The sequence below is a fragment of the Pygocentrus nattereri genome, chromosome 14, assembly GCF_015220715.1.
Source record: "Pygocentrus nattereri isolate fPygNat1 chromosome 14, fPygNat1.pri, whole genome shotgun sequence".
Classification (NCBI taxonomy): Eukaryota; Metazoa; Chordata; class Actinopteri; order Characiformes; family Serrasalmidae; genus Pygocentrus; species Pygocentrus nattereri.
Genome location: NC_051224.1, coordinates 11,759,555 through 11,775,387, shown reverse-complemented (window position 1 = coordinate 11,775,387; position 15,833 = coordinate 11,759,555). Strand labels below are relative to the sequence as shown.

The window sequence follows — 15,833 nt, the reverse complement described above, 5'->3', positions numbered from 1 at the left end:
TTCATCAAGAACTTCAAGGAGAGTGGTTCAATTGCAGTGAAGAAAGCTTCAGGGCGCCCAAGACAGGCAAACAAGCATCAGGACCATCTCCTAAAGAGGATGCAGCTACAAGATCGGGTCACCACCAGTGCCTGAGCTTGCTCAGGAATGGCATAGAGCAGATGTGAGTACATCTGAACGCACAGTGAGACGAAAGCTTTTGGAGGATGGCTTGGTGTCAAGAAGGGCAGCAAAGAAGCCACTTCTCTCCAAGAAAAACATCAAGGACAGACTGATATTCTGCAGGAAGTATAGGGATTGGACTGCAGAGGACTGGGGTTTATTTTCCCTGATGAAGCGCCCTTCAGACTGTCTGGGACATCTGGAAAAATCATTGTCCGGAGAAGAAAAGGTGAGCGCTACCATGAGTCCTGTGCCATGCCAACAATGAAGCATCCTGAGACCATTCATGTGTGGGGTTGGTTCTCATCAAATCAAATCAAATCAAATTTATTTGTATAGCGCTTTTTACAACGGATGTTGTCACAAAGCAGCTTTACAGGATTTCAGAAAAGACAAAGTTTCCACAGGTCTGTAAGAATGTACAGAATGTACAGAAACCCCCCAGTGGGCAAGCCAGGGGCAACAGTGGCAAGGAAAAACTCCCTCAGAACTGAGGAAGAAACCTTGGGAGGAACCAGGCTCACCAGGGGGGACCCATCCTCCTCTGGTCAAACTACCTACAAGTGATTATACTACTAATATTATCAGCAGTAATATTGATATTAGGAATATCTAGGAGTCTATGAGAACCCCTCATCTAAGGGGTTCGCTCAAAATGTTGCCTAAGAACACGGCCATGAATTAGGAATGGTATCAAAACATCTTCCAAGAGCAGCTTCTCTCAACGATCCAGGAGCAGTTTGGAGATGAACAATGCTTTTTCCAGCATGATGGAGCACCATGTCACAAGGCAAAAGTTATAACCAAGTGGCTTGGTGAACAAAACATTGAAATTTTGGGTCCATGGCCAGGAAACTCCCCAGATCTCAATCCCATTGAGAACCTGTGGTCAATCCTCAAAAATATGGTGGACAAACAAAAACTCAGAAACTGTGATCAACTCCAAGCACTGATTAGGCAAGAATGGGTTGCCATCATTCAAGATTTTGCCCAGAAGCTGATTTCCAGCATGCCGAGGCAAATTGCAGAAGTCTTAAAATAGAAGGGTCAACACTGTAAATATTAAGTCTTTGCTTAAACTGGATGTATTTGTCAATAAAAAGTTAACACACATATGGAATGCTTATAATTGTACTTAATTATACCATATAAACATCTGAGAAAAGGTTCTAAAAAAACTAAGGCAGCAAACTTTGTGAAAACCAAAATTTGTGCCATTCTGAAAACTTTTGGCCACGACTGTAGTTAGAGAACACTGATGAGTGAAAACAAAAATAGGATACAAAACTCTGAACTCTCAAGTGCTGTTCAAAGGAATATTACACAACATAACAAAAGACATAATAATGGTAGTTTTAGGCTGGAATGCACCATAAAAATGCAATTAAGAAAAATTCTGCCTGAAATACTATCAAATAAACGTATGACATTTTTGTCATAAAATGAAACGCCTGCTGGGAAAGAATTCATAAGAAACTCATTGAAAATACTGTTCATCAGTTATTTTAGGCTAGCTGGCCTATTTGTATTTGACTTAGTAAATACAAAGAGATTGCTTCAGTGTGATAAGGATTAAGAAGATTAGATCTTGGCATAGATCTACACGAACCTATCATCAGGTAAGCCTGAAGGTGAAGGTAATTAGCATTAATCTGCTTCCCTGGTAAATCTGTTATCTGAAAGGAGTGCATGATCACGCTCTACTCAAACTGCACTCCTTCTGTGAGTTAAAGGCACCACAAGGAGAGAAAGAGAGAAAGAAGTGGGCTGTAAACAAGCGCAGTAGAGCGATAGACAGATTGCTTGACAGAGAAACAAGGAAACAGTGACTGACAGAAAGAGAGACACACAAACAGATCCCCAGCAATCAAGCAGGCTAGTGGCTGAGTTTTTGTTTTCTTATTTGCTTTGAGAGCTTGAGTTAGTCATTATAATGATGGAATCTGCATGTTAATCCACATGCACACACACTGTCAGTCTGACAGGATGCAGCAGGTTATATATAGAGGCAAACCGGGACGGAGAGAGGCCACATTAGTGAGGTTTAAGGACTAAAACACAGATATATGGCAGGCGTCTGGGATTTGGGGGTGGTGCTTCATTCTGCTTATTGGATTGTGTGGTCTGCCCGAGTCCTAAACCTGCTCATCCCCTACGGCACAATAACTTTAATGTCTTTGTGCAGCGGGGGAGGATTGGAGTGTGCTGCTAAAGTCTAATCCAACGCGGTCATTTCAGTCTTAGGCTAGCCAGGGCGCCATGCACCCTCATCTAATCTTGTTTATCTAATCTTGAGTTGGCAGGTTATAATGTATATAGTCATTTGAAAAAGTCAGAAGTTAGTTGCTGAATCTAATCAGAGGTGGCAGATGTACACAAGTACCTACTCACATGTACGCTGGAAAAAGCTGCAGTATGGCTTACATTTCTTTACTAAGGCAAAAGCATAAAAGTACATGCTGGTAGGTGGCCTCAAAGGTAACATTTAGTTTTTCAAAAAGCATCTTTTTAAACCAACCAGTTCACATCACGTCTGTAAGAAAGGCTATGGATGAGAACATTTTTTCAATCCATTTGCACCTTCCAGAATGTGCAGTCTTGCCTCACAACTATTGTTGTCTTTGAATTCTCTGACTTGTCCATCCCATCTGTTGCTTTTCTTCGTCGTGGCAGATCATGTCCAGTAGTTTAGCTATGTCATGTTTAAATTTACCATAAATTGCCATGACAGATGACATAATGTATGATGTCATGATGGCTAACTAGAGTATACTTAGCAAACATTAACACATGCCATAAGCTGTCATGACATCAAATAAAATGCCATCTGCCATGACCATTACTGATATTGGTAACAAGACACTATTACATGACTGAACAAAGCTATTATGACAACTCATGAAAGCAGATGAAAACTGCCATGACAATCAAGGTTATGTAGCAGGGTTCAAGAATACTGTTATTGTAACCCAGTTCAAATGATAAGCGGATATTTTATGAGTTAGACAAATGGCTTGAAGACAGCTGCTAAGCTGCTTTTAATGTGAAGTTGAAAGATTTAGATTTATCATAAGTTTATTCCATGTCTTTATTCCAAACATGCTGTCCGACGATTTCATGTCACTACCAAAACATAGTTTTCATTTATAGGCGGAGCCTTATTTTAGAGCAGGAAGGGAGACTGCACCCCTGTCTTTTATGGTCACATGATGAGTGATTAGATCCCTTTGTTTGAAGTAAATGTATCTCAAATTCAGAAGACCAGTGAGTAACCTTAAGTATTGTCACTACATATATTTTCTGCTATTAAATACATTTATTTTTTATTTAATTAAAGAAAATATGATTGTTTGTAGAACTGTTCAAAGCTGCATTTGCTATTCACATACTGGTGTGCACTATGATCCTATAGGTTATCATGTGTAGATTTATGTAGTTATGCTCTAAGTTAGCTATAATTGTTATACATGTAAATTCACATTCATGAAATGTTTCTAAATCAGCCGATCCCGCATGGGGCCGCCACTCTTAGTCTGGGAACCACTGGCTTATTGTGAGTTTATAATTATAACGACAACATAAATCATCATCGTGACCTGTGCTACAGCTGATTTCTGTCTAAGGGTGAAGAGTCATGGGGGGCTGGGGAAGGTGAAGGAGGAATGAGTTACACAGAAGCATGATGTCATAAGCAACACATTTTTAATGAACTTGTGATGCAGCTTGTAAAATGAGTTGCATACTTTCAGCATGTCATGTGACCTCAGATGAGCAGCATGTTTCTGATATGCTTGCCTTTATTGCAACGTGTCAAGATGTGACAGGGTAGTTGCTAGGTAACACTTACAGTTCCCACAGGGAATTCATACAAGACACAGTGCACGTGTCTGTATTTCCTGCATTGTTAGACGGCCAAGGCCAGACAAACAAAGAGAAAGACTTAGTAAGAGTGAAATCAATTTTACTCTTCATAGTTACTTCACACATTTTCCACATTTGGTCCTCCAATCAGGTACACACAGCGACAGAATGCAAGATATGACCAGAATTAGTAGAGAAGGATTTATAAAAGTAAACAAGTTTGAAAACGCAGTATAGAAAAACATCAGGCAAGGGAAAGCTTCATTTTAAACACATTCTTGCTAATAAAGGTCTTGTAGCTTCTGAAGCAACTGGTACACCAACATATTTTCTTTAAATATGAGCTTTTTTCTATATACACACCAAGTATATGATAGCATGGTAACCACAGAGGTGCAAACGCTGCAAAAACAACAGGCATCACATTAACAACAGCGAGGGAGCTGGACATTAATGAACTCCCGAGAAGAGAATCAGTGAAGAAACTGGACAGAATAAAGTCAATATCAGGTCATTTCAGGTCAGCTGTCAAATGTTTGCCCTCGTGCTAGACTATTGCATGCCACTACTGTTTTCAAATCACTCACAAAAATTGTGCAAAAACAATCTTCTTGGCATTTTCTGTGTGACCTTTGCTGGTGCATGTCCATTCATCGCTGGTGTTCTGATTTTAGACCTGTGCTTGTGTACCATATCTTCAATATAACACTCTGATAAGTACAGAAGACTTCAGATAATATATGATACACTTCATATGTGATATACAGTATATAGTTTTATACACTTTATATGGGATTTCAGTCCTGAAATGTTGCGTGGAATGTATATTCAGTCACATTCATCAACAAATAAAAATTACATTAACAATAACGGTGCAATAAAACACACTGCAATATGGACATAGATTTTTGCAAAACAGTTTCAGAGTCAGTCTGATCTTTATCTGCCAGAATATCTTCCAAACGTTTATAAATAATCCTAAAGTGAAAAAGTATATTTTAGAATGAAGTATTTTACGTCAATGTGGATTCCTCACTGGGTTCAGTCATCATATTCAGTCATTATATGATGTCACCATATTCACATTGGCATTAACTGTTTTGTAATTTCAGAAATGTATGCATAGTATTGCTGATTTATAGTACTGTGCGAAAGCCACAAACCACTCATTATTAACTCTATTTCCAGTCAAAATTCATGTCCTTTAGTTATTCAATTCTCAGTGACAAGGAAAAAGCACAAAACATATTTAACAGAAAATTACACAGAAGCCTTAACCGTTATTATAGCTTCCATTCTTTTCAGTTGATTCGCCTTCAGTTTTTCACTTCTCCAAAGTGTAGTCTTAGAAGTTGGTTGCGCTTTGTGCTTCTCATGGACCATGCAATCATCTGAGAACACCAGCAACTTCGTTTGACTTGCAAATATTCTTTTTTTCTGTTTTCTTTCCACTGTAAGGGCTTCTTGTCAGCTATTTATCCTTTCAGACCTATAGCGTTACGTTGTCTTTTCACAGTGGAAGGATGGACAGAAACATTTGTGATTTTTATCTGGAGCGTGATTTTCTCTCAAAGACGAAAGCTTTAAGTACTGTGCATCTGACGGGGACAGTTTTGGTGGTGTACCAGGTCATGCATGGTTGTTAGGAGTCACATTACTCACATATTAATATCTTACAATTAATATGTTAAATGTTATTTGGAAACGTTTGTTTTTCTCTTATTTTCCTCTGACGTTTTGCAAGTGATTATCTTATATCTCCTGAAAAAATCAATAACTCCGACTTAACTTCTCTTTTGACTGGAAATGTAATAAATGAAACGAGGTTTCTGACATCTGCACAGCACTGTACTTTACCTTTACTTTTAAATACAACTGAAAGGAAACATCACGTAACAAGTTCTCTGATTTGTTTACAGGAAGGAAAATCTAATGCCTCACTGACCTCGTCCAAAAACTCTCTTTAACATCGCCATAGAAACAGGGTGACATATACCATTACAAAAATGTACTGAAAAAAAATAAGTACAAAAAGATACAGTACAAAATGACAGAACAGAAATAAACAGCCTGATGTAACTGTGTTCTGTGTTCTGACCTTTCCTAAATATGATCAAAGTAAAAACAGAAAACCGCACCGTGTAGCACTGCCATGGAACATTCACCTCCGATTTCTCTGTGAAAAGTAAATGGTCTGGATCAAAGCCAACATCATTTTCAAAGGTAAAGCCAGTTTCCTTTTTCTCTTGGGTATTACTGAATGCTCCTCAGTAACAAAATGCATCACTGATGAAAATAACAGCCTTAAAGGCAACGGTTTTACACATTCATCTCAAGTATTCCAAAGTGCTTTCAAGCCTTCACAGAGATACTGATACAGAAGTAATGGTTGATGATGACAGTGCCAATGCTCTTGTTAATCTACTTTCACCTGACTTAGCCTTGGACATACCACCCACCCTGCTGTGACCTCCTGCTGTTAAGCTTCACAGCCGTACACTAGCATGACGGCTACAGTGTTCGGCTGGCTGCTTGGTGACCCCTCCAAACACTTCCATCTCACGGCTGTTCCAGGGGACTACATTACCCAGCATTCCAGTGCTGCAGTGGGCAAGGGCGTTGAGCTCTGCATGAGTAAGCAATCGGTCCCAAATATTAAACTGAGAGAGGTCCCCTATCCAAGCCCGGGAGGCCACGAAGCGAAGCCCACCCATCGAACTCTGCAAGAAAAGAGGAGACAGGATTCAATCTTTTTAAAACCCTGCAACATTGCTCTCTGCTTAAAGTTTGTTTAAAGTTCTACTTAAGTTTGGTAGAGGAAGGATAATGCTATGGGGTTGTTTATCAGGGGTTTGGCCTAGGCCCTTTAATTCCAGTGAAAATTTTAATGCTTCAGCAGACCAAGACATTTTGGTCAATTGTATGCTGCTTATTTTTTGTTTGGGTGAAGCCCTTTTCTGTTCCAGCATGACTTTGACCGAGTGCACAAAACAAGTTTGGTGTGGAGGAACTTGACTGGCCCACACAGGCCAGTCCTGAACTTAATCCCATCAAACACCTTTAGGATGAACTAGAAAGGAGACTGAGAGCCAGGACCCCTCATCTAACATCAGTGTCTGACCTCACAAATGCTCTTCTGGATGAATGGACAAAAATTCCCAAAGACACACTCCAAAATCTTGTAGAAAGCTTCCCAGAAGAGTGGAAGCTGTTATAACTGCAAAAATGGATTTAGAATGGGGTGTTCTAGATTAACTGCAGACATTTGAAGCTTGTAAAAGACATTAATATATATCTTACTTTGTAGCACTTTTACGGTTAACCTTTCACTAAACAGCCAAGCATAGAGCAGCTGTTGTTTTGCATTGAATAGGCTACCACTCATACTCATCGTGGGTGATATATCTAGGAATCACAGCAGATCTAGAGTGATGTTTTTCTCACAAAATTGGTCCCACTCATTGGAAATTAAAACATGACTGGTTGATTCTGCTGGCAGTTCCTAATTATGTTGGTAGTAACATGTTAGGCCTTCAGTTCAACTCCTGAAGGTAGAGCTCCTGAATGGGAGAGCTAGTTCTGCTGTATCTACCTAAATAGCAAATGAAAAAAACTGAACATTTTTAAATAGATATTTAAAGAATTTAAGATTTTTTTTCCAACTAACAAGTGCCTTCAAGTAGTACTACAACCCTGTTTACAACACACTCACACATAGGGACAACTTGGTATCTCCAATAGGCCTGACTGCATGTCTTTGGATTGTGGGAAGAAAACTGGAGCATCCAGAGGAAACCCACACAGACACAGCGAGAACATGCAAAGTCCACACAGAAAGGACTCCAGTTGCCCAGCCAGGTAATTGAACCCAGCCGCTTCTTCCTGTGAGGCAACGGCAGTACCCACAGTAAAAAGACAACATATAAAATGTTGAGACTGAGAAATGTTATTGGTTTTTTTTTTGTTTTGTTTTTTTAATATGCCTGTGAATTTGATGCCAGCAACATGTTTCAAAAAAGTTGGGATGGGGCAACAAAAGACTGGTAAAGCTGTGTTTTGCTAAAAGATCTCATCAACTATCAACAAAACATCTCACAACTATTTAGGTTAATTGGCAACCATGATTGAATATAAAAAAGAAATCTCGGGATGTAAGGGACAAGGGCAAAAACATACTGGTTGGCTGTGATCTTTAGGCCTTCAAGCAGTACTGCACTAAAAACAAACACAATTCTGTAGTAGAAATCACTGCATGGGCTCAGGAACACATCTAAAAACAGTTTTCTGTGAACATTTTCATCATCTGTTTGTTGCTGCATCCAAAAATGCAAGTTACACCATAGAAGAAAGAAGAATTCATATTTTAACAGCTGCTTTCACTGGGCATGAGCTCATTTATGATGGACTGAAGCTAAGTGGAAAAGTGTCCCCCTGTCCAACGAATCAACATTTGAAATTCTTTTTGGAAATCACGTTGCTAAAACAAGAGGTGATACAGCAGGGTGGTAAATACCTCTGTCTTTTTTAAACATGTTGCTGTCATCAAATTCATAACAACCTTATATTTACCTGAAACCATAAAATTCCTCAGTTTCAACATTTGATGTTGTATTTGTACTATTTTTAATTAAATATATGGTTTAAGTAATTTGCATTCATTTATCATTGCATTCTGTTTTTATTTTCATTTTGCACAAGGTATCAAAATCTTTGCATTTTTATTTCACAGAAACCATTAGGCCATCTCTGAAGACCTTAGAAGGCCCTGAGTGTTCCCCACTGGATTTAAGCATGCAGGTTGGTAAACTGGCTGTCATAAGCTTCCATTAGTTGTTAGCTTCATAGATCCAGTGTAAAACTAAAGAAGAAAACCTCAGACACCAAACATGTCTTGGCTTGATTGACCATATTTTGAGTAAGGAGGAAAACTATTCTTTTTTTGGCCTAATCATTGCTTCAACTCTCAGGTAACCTTTTAGTAGACAAAAGGTTGAATTACTGGGTATTAAAGCAAGTAGAAAATGAAGGAGAGAAATTCTGATTAAAACTATACTAGAATTCACCCCAAGTGCACATGTTTCTCTGAATTCCTGGTAATGAGATATTTTCTGCATAAATTACATGACCTTTTCTGGTGGATTTCTGGGAATATTCCAGTAATTTTTATTTCCCACTATGTGACTTTATCCCATAGGCCAGTAGCCATTAAAGTCCCAGCCTAAAAACACAACCCCAATAAAAGCAGTAAAAGCTCAGCAGTACTGGACGGACTAAGGGAAGTCTTTAATGAAAGAATGATGAAAGAGGAATTTAATGAGGGAGGGATAAAGATAAGATGAGAGATGCACAAGGGAAGGGTGTGTGGATAGAGGGCTGAAGAAAGTTAATCAGGTTTACAGAAGCCCCGAGGTATTTCCATTCAAATTGGTTTTTGCTAGTGCAACAGCAGCCTTTCACCAACTCTAATGCCAAAAGACTAACTTATTGCACTCTGTATCTGACTGAAAACACAAAGGCAGAAACATGCTTTGTTCTCTTTTAATACATTTTGTGCAAATCTTGAGGCATTCATCGTCAAATTAGACTTATTTTTTCCATTTTCCACTGAGTTATGTATATTATTTATCGATTCAGTCTTCCAAGGCACTGGTACCATATTGTGAAAATACTATGCTGTGCAATTTCACTGCTAAAGCATGACATATTGACACATATTGCACATTAAGGTTATCTATGAGGGATTATGTAGATATATAATTATGCTGTTTGGGAGAATATATATAACCCTAACCCTATTAATATATATTCTCTATATATAGTCCATCTGTTTCTCTGTATACTGTATACTGGAGCAGGTGGTGTGTTAGTGTGTGTTGTGCTGGTATGCGTGGATCAGACACAGCAGTGCTGCTGGAGTTTTTAAATCTGTGTCCACTCAATTAGACACTCCTACCTAGTCAGTCCACCTTGTAGATGTAAAGTCAGAGACGATGGCTCATCTGCTGCTGCTGCACAATTTGACCCTGTTGGCTGGATATTTTTGGTAGGTGAACTATTCTCAGTCCAGCAGTTATACTGAGGTGTTTAATAACACCTTAATAATTAGGTGTCTTGCTCAAGGACACTTCAGTCATGTACTGTCAGCCGGTTCCCTAACCTCCAGCCCATGACTGTTGCATTTGCAGTCATAATGTTATGCCTGATCGATGTACACACACACACACACACACACACACACACACACACACACACTCACACACACACACACACACTTTCCACATATATTGTGTTTTTCAGCATATTTTTCTTCTTTTTTTCTATTTATTTGGGCAGTTTGCATGTATTTTCTGAGAAAAGCATCTACGCACACACATCTTAGCTGCTTCTCCTTCTGGTTTGCGGGAAGAAAACCAATTTATATTACAGAAATTTGAAATCATAGAGAGATCTTTGAACCACATACTTTGGAAACAAGAAATCTTTGAAAATTCTTTGAAAATAAGAAATAAACAATTTGATTAGGTGACTGGAGAAAAAGGCTCTCTTTTAAATGGCTTTAAGTTTCATTTAAATATCACATGTAACTTGGCATTTTGTATCCGCATGCAGAGCGGAAGTGCAGCCAATTGAGCAATTCTGAGCCACCACACTGAAAATCTGGTCACCCGGAGCCTGAGCCAGAGTATGACTCACCTGTTCCTGGCCCAGGACAAGTGTTCCTCCAGGCCGGATGGAGTGGCGGGTTGCCAGGTCCTTTCCCTCACCTTTCAGCTTGCCTCCCAGGTAGGTGTGCCACACCCCCGCTCTCCTGTTCCAACTGATGCACACATGCTGCCACACACCAACCGTCAGGTTCAGAGTGAACTGCGCCACCTTCAGGAGGAAGGAACAAAACTTTTATAAAGTAGCTTTACTGGAATGAAATATTTCGCTGGCACAGTGATTCTCTGAGATCGCTTGAAGGAGCGCATCCCTACGGCTGCATATTAAATCATCATAACCAAAGCCTATGTGGAAGAGACTGAATCACATTAATATTAAATCTTATGAGTGCCCATTATGTTACTATTTTGAGGAAACATAGCCTCTAGGAAGCACTTACCACTGGAGTCCTGTCAACAACAAGCTGAAACTCAACTACCCATTTAAAATGTGGCAACAATAGCAAGGAAGTCAAAAATCCAACCAAGAGAGAAAAGAAATGATCTTTGTAATGGGAAATTAAATTTAATTACTTTTTTAAAACAGAATTTTATGTAGTATGTAAATAATACTTTAAATGCCAATGTACCACGCATCATACAAAAATTAATAATAACTCATTTTGGTATTTAACCCAACACAAATGCTGTAAGTGGACCTGAGGGGAAAAGAAATGGAAGAAAATGTAGGATATGAGTCCTTTAATTAATAACTGATCATAGTAATTACAAGAGTAATTAACAGGTCTAAATACACCAAACTTGATTTAGTTAAACTGTAATAGTGCTGCCACTAACAGTTACGTCAAGAGGCTTGTAAGATGTAAGCAATCTGGCAAAGACTACTGATTCATTTTGATGTTTTTTTCCCCAAAATAATAGTGAAAACTATAAATTGTGACTAAATCCCTGAAAGGAAATTCCACTGATTAAAAAAAAATCTTCAATTTTTACAATTTTAATTTGTTGCGATATAAACAAAGTCATTCAGAGTAGTTAGAAATTGAAGAGACACTTTGAAACTTTTATTTCATAACAGTGGTCATGATAGAAACCAGGGGTCAGGATGTCAACAACACAAATAACAACTTTTTTACCATCCAAAAAGATCAGTGAAGCTACATGTGTCTTCGGAATTTTTATATGTAATGTTAATAATAATAATAATAATATGAAATTATTTTATATAAATATGAAAAAACAGGTTTCCTTGGGGACCAATTTTACTTACAACACCCTTCAAGTAGTATGAATGAAAAAAACCTACATTTTAGGCCAAAGTTTTATTGCAAACCTATCATAAAACAAGACTCAGATATCAGGCTGCATATTCAGAATGAGTTCATGTAATAACTTTCTGTGAGGGAGCTTTTAGAGGCACTTAACTTGTACTGATTTAATCAAGGAATTTTCCTTCAATGTACTCAAAGATGGTCTAGTCTACAAGACATATTTTCTGAACTGATATAAAACATACAAAAGTGGTTATATATATCTACTGTCATTTTTAGGGTTTCACAGCAGTGGCACTGTACGTACCTCATTGTTAATGATGAACTCAATGGGGCCATGCACCAGCTGCTGCAGCACCAGCTCATGACTCTGTTCTGGCACGGCGTAAGAAACTGCAGTTCCCAGGATGCTCTGCGCAGGTCTCAGCCACATGCAGAGGGTGAGGGCGTGGAGGGCAGGGAGGGAGTGCTTCACCACAGCATACATGGAGCTGCTCCTCATTGGAAACGAAAGCCTATAACCCTCTGGAAACTTGTTCTCCGACAGACCTGCCACAGAGACACATGCAGACATATTCAGGAAAGTTCAGATAAACAGTTATATGCAAAAGTTTGAACACCCCAGGTCAAATGACATGTTTTCTTGATTTTCGAAGTGAATATAAGTTTACACAGAGAACAGTTTTAGGGCATAATTTCTTTTTGTTTGCTAAGTTTAACTGGAAAGAAACAAAACATAAACATGTACCGCTTATGAACAGGCCACATTTTATGCTTTATTTATTTATGTTTTATTATCGTTTTGAAAATGGTTTTATTCTTATAGCACCAAAAATCATTCTTTTATTATGTCAAGCTTGATATCATAACTGTAGAAGAACCCTTTTTGGTGCTATGTAGAACCATTTTCAAAAAGGCTGTATATAGAACCATATGCAACACACTCTCCATCAGTCTGAAAAACCAATTCACTATGCAAGCAGCCAATTGATCATACAGTGGTTCTATATAAAACTCATTTATCTAAACAGAGCCATGCCCTTTACTAAAGAACCCTTGAATAACCATTTTTTTCCCGATGTTTCTAAAGTAATTTAGAAATCTGTAAATGATCTAGAACAAACTTATAATTAAATTAATATCAAGAATGCCTTATATTTGAAAAGCAATGACCAGAAATAATTTTTTATTTAATTTATTATTATTTTTTCATGTCATAACTTTTTATTGCACACTTGCACTCTTGCACACTTTAGATATTTCATAACTTGACTTAAATTATGGGCATGAATAAAGTGACAGGTTAAAGCTTGTATCGTGATTCCAAAAGCTTTGAACGTGGCTTTAGTAATACAACTACTCACATATAAATAGATAGATATATCTATTTATACATATATACATAAAATTCTACATGTTATATTAAAAATAAGAGAAATAAACTCTAAAAGGACTAAGAATATGGCTCCTAAACAAATATGTAAAGGAAGCATTAAATTCAATATGCATTTTTACATTTAACATTCTTTAAATTTTGAGTGTAACAGTAAACCAGACTCCTCAGCAAACACCCAACACAGTCCCCTGTAACTCATACAATTGTTTCTAAACAGTCCTGTAATTTTTAATGCATGTTGTTCACATTCACCAATTGCAATCTTATACATCAATTCTTCCCTGAGAGATTTAGCTTGCATTACAAAGAACAGCAGACAGGCATCACACTTAATCTTACATAAGCTTGCATAGGTTTTATGTCAAACCTGATGAAATCCTTGGTTTATTGGAGCAGCAGTACATTATAATATCTCTCAAATATCCTAATAAATGCACAATATACTATCCAATATGTCAAAGTGGGCGGCTAAATATTTAACAGTTTTGCATAATTGATCCAACACGTTAAAGCAGTAATGTGTCTTCCTTTAAAATCCACCTTTTGATTCACTTTTTAACTCAAAACAGTCCTTACCGACTTTATAAAAGCCTCAGAAAGATTCTGTAGAAAATCTCCCCCGCTTTCCCACTCTATTTTCGGCTTAGGTTCTCCCACCTTCACACTTTGCCTTGTTATATCTCTCAACTTCACATAAGCTGTTGATGATGTTTTTTTTAGCGCTAGGTGTTGTAATACAATACCACAAAATTTTCCAGATCTATCGGAGTATCATATCATATTATTCCTTTGAAAAAGAGCTGTGCATACCAATGTCTGGACACCTATATTTGACCAATATTTTAAACCGATATTTGATGACATATTTATTGTGAAGAGCAGAATGTTTAGACAAATCTGGGTTTCTGCACTACAATGCCTGACTTTTATTCATTTACTGTATTTGTAAACTTATATAAATAAATGTTAGGCAAATATTTCTCTGTAATAGCATTCAAGGTAGATATTGCCTTAAATTTTTGTATGTATTGCCATCTTTATCGGGAGATACAGTCAATTCCAGAATTATTGTAACCCTTCATGAAAATGAGCTAAAATCAATGATTGATATTTCAGGCTGGAAACAAACCAAACAAAGTGCAGGACTACAGCTTTGTGTCTCATTTGAGTTGGAAGCTCTTTGGTTTTACCCATGTTGATGGATGTCAAAAGGAGTTTACATGTGGGTAACCTCATATTTAGAGAAAAGAAAGATTTTTTTCACCAATGATGCAAGTTTTATTTTACTCCCTAAATGGCCTTGGCCCCCTAGCATGTCCTAATTTATTACACACTTCTATAACCCAAGAATAGCTCAGCCAGTTTGGACTGAAATCCATGTAGCTTCTGAACAATGAGTCTTAGTATGTAATAAGCCTGGGATTTTTAAGGGGATCAAATATTCTTTAGGGCTGCCAATACTTTAGCCCTATTTACTGTTGAAGGAATATTCTTAAATTAAAACACATTTGTAGGAATGGCTTCTATTAGATAGCTGGTGAGATATTTCTTTAAATATTTTTGAGGAACATTTGAACCGTAATTTTTATGTAATGTGATTGTCTTTGAGGGGTGTTAATAATTCTGGGGCTGTCGACATTATATAATATATTAAAAATATATTTACTTCTGAGTACTGAGTTTTTGACCATGTAATTTTGTACTTTCATTTTTAATTTCATTATACAAAGGTGCTTTTAATTCTACTTACTTTTGACTCTACCCATCAAACAGTATAAGACACTATTTATGTTAGTATTAATAAAGTCTATAAAGCCATCCTGAGATCTGCTACTGTGCTAAAAGAATATCTTATAAGCCTGATGCAGCTTGTTTTGATGGACTGTTTTGTGTTCTTCTTTTAAAACAACACTAAATGGAGTCTTAAATAGTGTCTTTGTCACGATTGGCCCCTCCCAGTCCTACATGTGCTTTTGTTTTCTTTTGGTCTTGTCCATGTGATTCCTTGTTTTGCTTCTTCCCAGTCCTGCCCCCTTGTTTCCAGACCCTGCCCCTGATTATAACCACCTGTGTTAACCACCTGTGTCTTGTTAACCTTTATTCCTTGTATTTAAAACCTGTGTTTTCTCCTGTTGGCTTGCTGGTCTCTGTTTGGTCTTTGTATTGTATGTATTGTATTGTTTGATGTATCTGCCAGCCTCTGTTGTATTTTCTGTTTTATGTGGTTGTGTTTATCCTGTTCCTTTTTTGTTATGTCTGTTGCACGATCTATCCATGTTGGCTCTCTGACCCTGGACCGTATTGACCGGATTTGCCCCTACTAAATCTCGCTTCTCTCAGCAGGTGCATCTGCCTTATCATTGCTCCCCAGCGTCACAGTCTTTCTACCAGCGAGGCAACAGGAGCACCACTACTTTATGAATAGAAAATTATTATGGATATAATGCTTGTTATCTACCAATAAAACTAAAATCAGTATTA

The 15,833-nt window shown here is 37.7% G+C and overlaps 1 protein-coding gene across 1 annotated transcript in view; it reads right to left on the bottom strand.

Annotated features, from left to right (window-relative positions):
- Positions 1-3,849: 3,849 nt before the first annotated feature.
- cbx6b (chromobox homolog 6b) overlaps positions 3,850-15,833 on the bottom strand; it is a 38,443-nt gene continuing 26,459 nt past the window's right edge. Inside the window, exons 8-10 of the mRNA XM_017685683.2 lie at positions 12,264-12,505; positions 10,717-10,896; positions 3,850-6,743 (exon numbers count right to left, since the gene is read on the bottom strand). Coding sequence (XP_017541172.2) covers positions 6,510-6,743; positions 10,717-10,896; positions 12,264-12,505 — 656 coding nt within the window. The 3' untranslated portion in view covers positions 3,850-6,509. The remainder of the gene's footprint in view (positions 6,744-10,716; positions 10,897-12,263; positions 12,506-15,833) is intronic.